General features: G+C 39.3%; 3 protein-coding genes across 3 annotated transcripts in view; all 3 read left to right on the top strand.

The window, feature by feature from the left end:
• On the top strand, positions 1-1,887 carry LOC116016173 (putative pentatricopeptide repeat-containing protein At1g56570). The gene is made up of 2 exons (XM_031256336.1): positions 1-921; positions 1,042-1,887. The coding sequence occupies exons 1-2, from the start codon at positions 1-3 to the stop codon at positions 1,885-1,887; spliced, it is 1,767 nt and encodes a 588-aa protein (XP_031112196.1).
• A 769-nt stretch (positions 1,888-2,656) lies between these two features.
• Positions 2,657-4,719, top strand: LOC116017541. Its single transcript, XM_031258153.1, has 4 exons — positions 2,657-2,953; positions 3,041-3,307; positions 3,474-4,163; positions 4,386-4,719. Exons 1-4 carry the CDS (start codon positions 2,893-2,895, stop codon positions 4,427-4,429), a joined length of 1,062 nt encoding a protein of 353 aa, XP_031114013.1. The 5' UTR covers positions 2,657-2,892; the 3' UTR covers positions 4,430-4,719.
• A 1,361-nt stretch (positions 4,720-6,080) lies between these two features.
• The window catches only part of LOC116016172, a 3,967-nt gene continuing 1,749 nt past the window's right edge, over positions 6,081-8,298 (top strand). The window contains exons 1-2 of the mRNA XM_031256335.1: positions 6,081-6,386; positions 7,136-7,672. Of these exons, the coding sequence (XP_031112195.1) occupies positions 6,081-6,386; positions 7,136-7,672 (843 nt within the window). The remainder of the gene's footprint in view (positions 6,387-7,135; positions 7,673-8,298) is intronic.

Here is an 8,298-nt window from a genome sequence, read left to right as displayed (position 1 = left end):
ATGAAGCTGCGATCACCTGCAATTCGCTTCCCATACACCCTAAGCAACTTGACTAAATCAGTCAACCACTGCTTATACCGCGCTATAACGACCCATAACTACCTTTCTCAGTACCCAGAAAATTATCTTGCTTCCTGTAGCTGCAAAAGCCAAAGCTTCACTGTCAATGGTCAAGAAGGAGATATTATTGATTTAGACGTTTTACCTCGACTACAGAAACATGGGTTTTTCATAAACACCTTCCTACTAAACAAAGTTGTATCCACATGCGCGAAAACCGCGTCTTTATCAGCCGGCTTTCAGATCCATTCCCAGATTATCAGGCTGGGTTTTGGCTCAAACGTGCATGTCAACACTTCTCTCGTTGATATGTATGGGAAATTTGGGACCGTTTCGTTAGCTCAGAAGCTGTTTGATGAAATGCCTGAAAAGAATGCTGTCACTTGGAATGCGTTGATTTCTGGTTATGTGGATGCCAGCTGCTCTGAAATTGCCCTGGGAGTGTTTGTGAATATGTTGAGGGAGGGTGTTGATCCGACACCGTTTAGTGTTTCAACTGTTCTGGTAGGGTATATGCAGCTTGAAGCATTTGAACTTGGGGCTCAGTTGCATGCTCTATCTGTGAAAGCTGGGTTCAATTCTCAGGTTGCGGTAGGGACTGGTTTGATTGATATTTATTCGAGATGTTTGAATATCGAGGCTTCGAGGAGAGTGTTTGATGAAATGCCTCATAAGAATGTTACTACTTGGACTTCAATGGTTACTGGATATGCTTGGAATCAATGCAAGTTTGATGCTATGATTTTGGTGAAAAGCATGTTGTTCATAGGGATTAAACCAAACTGCAAAACTTATACTAGTTTACTCAGCTCGTTTTGTTGCCCACATGACTTGGTTCACTGCAAGCAAATACACAGTCTGGTGATTCGAGAAGGCTTAGAATTGGCCCTTCACTTAGCAGCCACACTGGCATCTATATATTCAGCATTTGGTTGTAGTTTAGAAGATTTCTATAATCTCTACTCTAACATTACTGTGTAGAACCAACTCACATGGAACGTTGCTATTTCTGGGTTTTCTAATTTGGGAGCTGTGGATAAAGCTTTGATAAACTTTGGTAAAATGAGGCAGGCAGGTTTTGCTGGCGACTGTTTCACATTTACGAGCATTTTGAAAGCAGTTGGGGTTGTTTCAGGTCTTGAAGAGGGGCAGCAGACCCATTGTTTATCTTTAAAAACGGGGTGTGACTCACGTGTTCATGTTCAAAATGGGCTTCTTTCCATGTATTCCCGATGTGGAAAGCTCGAAGATGCAGAGAGAATTTTCTCAGCAATGGGGAGACGGGATTTAATCTCGTGGAATTCACTCCTCACATGCTATGCTTATCATGGCTCTGGCAGGGAAGTCATTACATTGTTTGAACAAATGAAGAGTAGCGGTATTAGACCCGACTCAACCACATTCCTTGTTGTGATTTCCGCTTGTAGACATGCTGGATTAATTTATGAGGGACTCGAGTTCTTCGATATGATGATCACTGAAGATTCTTTGCCTCCGCCTAAGGTAGAACATTACGCTTGCATTGTCGATCTCTACTGCCGGGCTGGTCTTCTACATGAAGCAGAGGGCTTTATTAAGCAAATGCCAATGGAACCAGACCCCTCAGTGCTCAAAGCTTTACTGAGTGCCTGTCGAGTCCATGACAACAAGGAAATTACCCTACGCTGTGCTCGAAAGCTCGTTGAACTTTGCCCCAATGATGTTGCAACTTATGTTCTGCTAGGGAATGTACTAGCAACAGGAGGGAATTGGAATGACGCGGAATTAGTGCGCAAGGACTCGTGTGATAGAGGGATGAAAAAGCATCCTGGTTGTAGCTGGATATGATGCAGTTCTATGCGGAGACAGTTGCAACTCTTAGTATCCTGACTTAAGAACCTTCCTAACTGTGAATATGAATTCCTATATTTTGTTTCTGTGCATAGCTAGCTGATCTGTTTTTCTGTCATTTCTTCTTTATTCGTTTGTTCTTTATTTTCAGAGTGAATCTTGAACAATTTTAGTGTTGCAAAAATCTCGCCTAGACACCGATTAATTGGCGTCTAGGCGCTAGGCGTCAACCGGCTGCCTAGCGTATCACCAATTGGTGATCTAGGTGGTCAACCAGTTAGGCGGCCGTCTAAGCATGTCTAGGCCGCTTAGGCGCTAACTGCCTAGGCCTCCTAGGTACCGACTAGGTCGTCTAATCGGCCGATTAGCTATTGTTCGCTTTTTTTTAATGAGTTATTTCACTCAAAACGACATACGAAATAACCCTAAAATTTTCAAACTCTAGTTTTTAAGGTTAATATTTAATATTTTAGTATTAATTAAAGTATTAAATAGTTATAATTATTAATCTTAAAAAATTAAAAAAAAATTGAACAATTTTTTAAAAATGAAAAATTACAGCCCTAGGCACTCCTCGGACGCCCGAGGAGCGCCTAGCGGTTTTTTCAACCATGACATTTTATAGATGAAGCTGGTTGCACATTTGTCATATTGATTGCAAATTAGTATTATTTGATCTGTTTAGGTTATATGAAATATGTTGAACATTATAGCAATTAAAGAAATTTTTGATTATTTTTTCTTCAAATCTTACAATGTGTTCATTGGTGCAGCCGAGCAGACTTGGTTTGCAGACCAGGTCAATTGTTGGTACTTTAATTTGTTGCCATATGTTGAAAGGGTGTACGCAGAGGTCAATTCTTGGATCAAATGACACCTTGTTCCCCTCCCACAGACACCCTACAAACATGCATTAGCACATGATGCTTTGCTCTTAAAACCTTGTACTAATTTCACAGACAAGAAGAAACTTCAAGAATTTCAAAAATTATATGCAGATCAATGGCTCAACTGGATCGAAAATCGAATCCCAACTCTCCAGCTTTTGATCGACATTTACAAGGTTGGTTTGTTTGTTTTCCTTTCCAAGTCTTAGGTGTTGATTATGTTGTCGTTCTATGTATGTGTTTTTCTGACATGTTAACTTTAGGTGATGAAAGGGTGTCGAGTCCATTTGCGTCCCCAAAGTGTTATGATCTAGAAGAAGCTTTCCCCAACCAGCAAAGTAGCAAGAAATCTGTTCTTACAAAAGTGAAAGAAAGGGCAAGGAAGCTGCGGCATAGTCTTAGTAGCAACAGCAGGAAGAAGCATGATAATCAGGGTCATGGCGAAGTGAGCACACCGACATGGGGTGTGACCTTAGAGGACGAGGATGAGGACGATGAAGATGAAGATCCAGAATATCTTGGAGCTCCAAGTAGGTACCAAATGGTTCTTTAAGCTAATGTCTTTACAATTGAAGCATTAACTAAAAGTCTAAGCTGATAGTTGGATTGCACATTTATGTTTATATATTATATGCTCAACATTGACTAGCTAGATTTTGCAAACTTAGCTTATATGTGTTTCTGTTGGGTGATCAGTGTATGAATCAGAACTGGCACCTGATTCCTATAAAGAAACTGCACGACAACACCCCCGAGCAGATCTGTTGTTTTCTGAGAGGAATGCTTCACCCCAATGCATAAAACATGGGCAAGAATTCGAAATCGAGAATGGAAAAGAAAGGTCTGATAGCTCCAATGTGGCAGAAATCTCAGGTGCAACTCAGCCCATTGATTCTAAGTTTTTAGGTCTGACTATTAGGAACACGAGGGTGCAGTCATCGAGAGAACAGAGAACCGGGGAGAATTCTGATCATGGCTTGGCGTTATTTGGGCAGTATGCAGAGGGAAGAAAATATGAGCTACAGCAGCAAGGGATAATCACCCCAACAAAATGGGATAAAGGGGTATCAGTGAAGGAGTACTTCATGAACAAGCTTGAGCCCGGGGAAGACGAAAAAGCACTCTCGAAGGTGATCTCTGAGGCCATGAGCCCCAGAAGAGCTCCGGGAGAAAGGGGAGTGGTGGAGAAAGTGAAGGAGGTTGTCTCTTCATTTCTCCGGCCTCAAGAACCCTCTTCTGATTCCAATCCATCATCATCATCTTTCGCCAGTACAAACCCCTCGCTTTCCAGAGTTAGAACCTCCACCAGCAACACAACTTCATCACCCAAAGCTTCCACTGGAAACTCATCTCCAATCATTCCTGTATCTACCAACGCTGATGAAGGTAATTGTTGTTACCAGCAAAGGCGTAACTTTATTTCCTTATATTTGCATAACAGTCAGCGCCACATTTTGGAAAGGTAGGGTGCTGGACTTGGCCCCTTCAGGGGCCTCCGCCCAACAATCCCAGCCCCTAGCCTATTGGCGCTGGATTTGGCCTTTCAGGCCTCTGTCCAACAGATTACTTGTGTTAATGAATGTCTATCTGATGAACATTTTTCTGCAGTGTTTGATGAAAGGGTTCATGCAAGGATACCCCAAACAAACTGATCAAGACAGTACTTTGATTGTAACTACAGCAGGGAGTGAATTATTTGGATTCAGTGTAAAAAATAGGAAGAAATCATCTGCTACCTCTCTCAGTTTTTATGGACCCTCTCTTTTTTCCTTTAAATTATATACATAGCTTTGTAAATGTATGCCACCAATAAATTATTTCACCAGTAGTTTTGGCTGAAAGAATTTCTATTAGTTGTTTCTCTATCTTCCTTTCTACAGAACTGTTAGCATTTTATAGGTAAGATGTATTGGCCCCAAAGGCCCTTTTATTGGCTGAAGGGTATTTTTGTAATGGGCATTCCTAATTTTTTTTTTTTAAATGTTTGGTTAGCAATTTTGTACCTTATTATCGAATTTGATATTTATTATTATCGTGTTTATTTACCTACTTTTGCTATATATCCTATTATTGGATTCAAATTCTTTAATAATCATAAAACTCACTATCCTAAATATTGAGGCAAAAGATTGAATGACAAAATTAAACGGAAGGTTAATTATGGCAAACAATTTAAATGGAAGTCATTGTTGTTATAGACAAAATTTAAAAAGTATGGCTAAATGTGGATGACAAATTATACCATGAACTAGGGTTTACATTGCATTGTAATAATTTTCAGATTATATATAGTTGACACATTTTGTACCTGCTACATGTAGTTATCATATCATGTGTAAGCAATTATCAAGTTATTTGTTTACATGTACAGAAACGATTAAATGTGTTAACTGAAATACATAATTTTTGTATCACGGTCCATAATGAAATATGAACCATGCTCCATGGTATAACAATTGCTACTAGATGACTAAAACTGAAATTTGTTAAATAAAAAAAAAATCTTTTTTTGCACCCAAAAGATGATGAAAAAAAACCCTCCTCACACAAATAATGAAGCTAGGAAGCACATGAACCACCATTTATACCAGAAGAGTAGAATGTATGTTAACAGTTAAAACTATTTTCAGCAGCATAATAAACACTCCAGGCCAGCAAAATCACAAGATGCTCCATATATAGGCTGTCACATGAATCAACAAGTTCTCACAAGTTAGTTACAGTTCTTCATTATAAACTAATAAACTAGAAGTATAAATTGGGAACATCTTTGTTCACATCATCATCCTCCTTAATTCCCATCAAACCAACAAACAATTCTTGAATAATAAATTAAATATGTTGTCACCAAAACATAGTATTGCTTCAGTGCTGAAATCAGTAGTAATTTCAACCCTGATCGTGTTCTTATTCTACAGTTTCTTGAGCACCCACCCTTGTTGCCAATCATACAAAATCTTCCAAAAAAGGCCGCCAGAAAATCATCTTCTAGAAACATCTCCGACAAACATCACCCACCTAGTATTCGGAATCGCAGGTTCCTCAAACACGTGGGGGAACAAAAGATGGTACATAGAATCATGGTGGAAACCAAACACCACCCGCGGATACCTCTTCCTGGACACCCCTCCCCTCCGGCACCTCCCCTGGCCGCCCACCTCGCCGCCGTTCAGAATCTCCGACGACAATTCCAAGTACCATCTGCCCTACAACCGGCGGGGCGCGCCGTCTACGATTCGGACAGTGCGCGTGATCCAGGAGACATTCCGCGCGGAAAACGGGGGCGGGGCGAGGTGGTACGTGATGGCGGAGGACGACACCGTTTTGTTCGTGGAAAACTTGGTGGGTGTTCTGTCGAGGTATGATCATAGGAAGATGTTTTATGTTGGGATGAACTCGGAATGCGTTGTGACAAACTATGATACCTCGTTTGAATTGGCGTTTCGTGGAGGCGGCTACGCCTTGAGCTATCCTCTGGCCAAGGCCCTGGCGGAGAATATGGACGCTTGTATCAAACGTTATCCGTTTTTGATCGAGAGCGATCATATTTTGCAGTCGTGTATTGCTGATCTGGGCGTCTCCCTCACTCATGAAAAGGGTTTTCATCAAGTAAGTAATATATATACTTACATGCAAGGAAAAGGTTACCATGACAACCTAAGTAGTTAGGAATTTCAACCACTTACCAAAATAATAGAACTCGAGTTTATAATGTTTTGGAGCAAATACTAATTTTGGTTTCACAACCTATTAGTAAAATGATAATTTTGGTCCACATGTTTAATTTATATCAATTTTGGTCCCACGACTATTGTTTTAGTATCAATTTTGGTCCCAAAACTATTATTTTAGTGTCAAAATTCATCGCATCGGTCACTCATTATTCGTTTAAAACATGCAAAAATCTAAAATTGTTAAGGGTATTTTTATCCTTTTCAACTCAATATTCCAATTTGAACATAAATAAAGATATTTAAGCTCTAAGATCGATCACAATTCACAATTCTCCTATTCAAATTAAAGTAAAATGAGAAGAAAAACCACGAATTTTGATCAATCTTAGAACTTAAATTCATTTATTCATGTTCAAATTGGGATATTAAGTTGAAAATGACGAAAATATCATTAACCATTTTAAATTTTCGCACATTTTAAATAGATGGGTGACCTGAATTTTGGCACTAAAATAATAGTCGTGCGACCAAAATTGGTACAAATTAAATAAATGGAAATAGTCGTGGGACTAAAATTGGTATCTGCTCTAATGTTTTGGTTAACAAATCAACAATCCTAGAGACAGCAGACTTTTAGTTATCTTGGCTTGAGTCGTTCAACTATGAATAATTTGATTTTGACAGATTGATCTAACCAAGGACATTTCTGGGCTGCTATCATCCCACCCACATTCTCCAGCTCTCTCCCTGCACAACCTAGACGCAGTGGCGCCTATCTTCCCATCCAAGAACCGACAAGAAGCCCTAAAACATCTCATGAAGGCCGCCGAGGTTGACCAGCCACGTCTGCTACAACAAAGCGTCTGCTACTTAAAGAAAAACAACTGGAGTTTCTCTGTTTCCTGGGGATACTCCGTACAAATCTACGAGCAAATCATCCCGCCTAGCGTTCTCCAGAAGCCCCTGGAAACGTTTTCCGAGTGTCGGAGGGGAGCCAGGCCCCCTTACATGTTAAACGCCCGGCCGCGGCGGCTGCCGACGTACGACTCGTGCGAGGCCCCGCATGTTCTTTTCTTCGATTCCGTCGAGGAAAGCGTGCTCGATCATGTCGTCACGACATACTCCAAGCGATCCCCGCGTGGTATGCGACCCTGTGCGAACAATTCGGCGGAGGGCATTGCCAAGATCCGCGTGCTTTCTCCCATGAAAAAGCTTCAACTGGTAATTATTACACATTTCAATTAAACATCATGAATGGAACACAACTGCCACTGCTAAAAAAAACGTTCTTTTTGCAACTACTTTAACAAATGATATGGTCGGTAATATGAATATATGATTACTTTTTTTAGTGATCCGGAAGAGACCTAATTTTCTTACCACTAATGGAAAGAAAGTGATTAGAATTTTCAATAATCAAATTTTTAAATTAAATTTTCGTTAATTTTTTTGAGTGCCTCTCATCTCATGGATCTTTATTTGTGAAACAGATTGGGTCATTATAAAGTTGTAATATTTATATTGAAAATTATAATATTAATCAACAATAAAGTATTTGTTATTTATAAGGGGGAGTGTAATATTTTTTAGAGAAATGTAATACTTTTAAATTAAAATGTAAAGTATTACATTTTTCTTCAAAAGTATTGCACTTCTCCTAGTAATAAATATTTTATTCATAATTATTATTACACTTTCTAATATAGGTTCTTACGGACAATGATCCATAAGATGGTCTCCATAATTTTTTACTAGTGTATGTGTTGATTTGAGAGAAATAACCCCTGAATTTATGGGGCTCTTTTATATATATATATATATATATATATATATATATATATATATAT

This window comes from Ipomoea triloba, chromosome 4, assembly GCF_003576645.1.
Source record: "Ipomoea triloba cultivar NCNSP0323 chromosome 4, ASM357664v1".
Lineage (NCBI taxonomy): Eukaryota > Viridiplantae > Streptophyta > Magnoliopsida > Solanales > Convolvulaceae > Ipomoea > Ipomoea triloba.
Note: the sequence above shows the minus strand (reverse complement) of the source record. Positions and strands in the feature narration are given on the sequence as shown.

Bases quoted from the DNA above. Each gene is read 5' to 3' on its own strand.
- LOC116016173 (XM_031256336.1), top strand. From the start codon at position 1: ATGAAGCTGCGATCACCTGCAATTCGCTTCCCATACACCCTAAGCAAC. The intron at 922-1,041 runs GTGATTCGAGAA...ATTACTGTGTAG, and splicing joins GCAAGCAAATACACAGTCTG to AACCAACTCACATGGAACGT.
- LOC116017541 (XM_031258153.1), top strand. From the start codon at position 2,893: ATGGCTCAACTGGATCGAAAATCGAATCCCAACTCTCCAGCTTTTGAT. The intron at 2,954-3,040 runs GTTGGTTTGTTT...TGTTAACTTTAG, and splicing joins TTTTGATCGACATTTACAAG to GTGATGAAAGGGTGTCGAGT. The intron at 3,308-3,473 runs GTAGGTACCAAA...TTGGGTGATCAG, and splicing joins AGAATATCTTGGAGCTCCAA to TGTATGAATCAGAACTGGCA.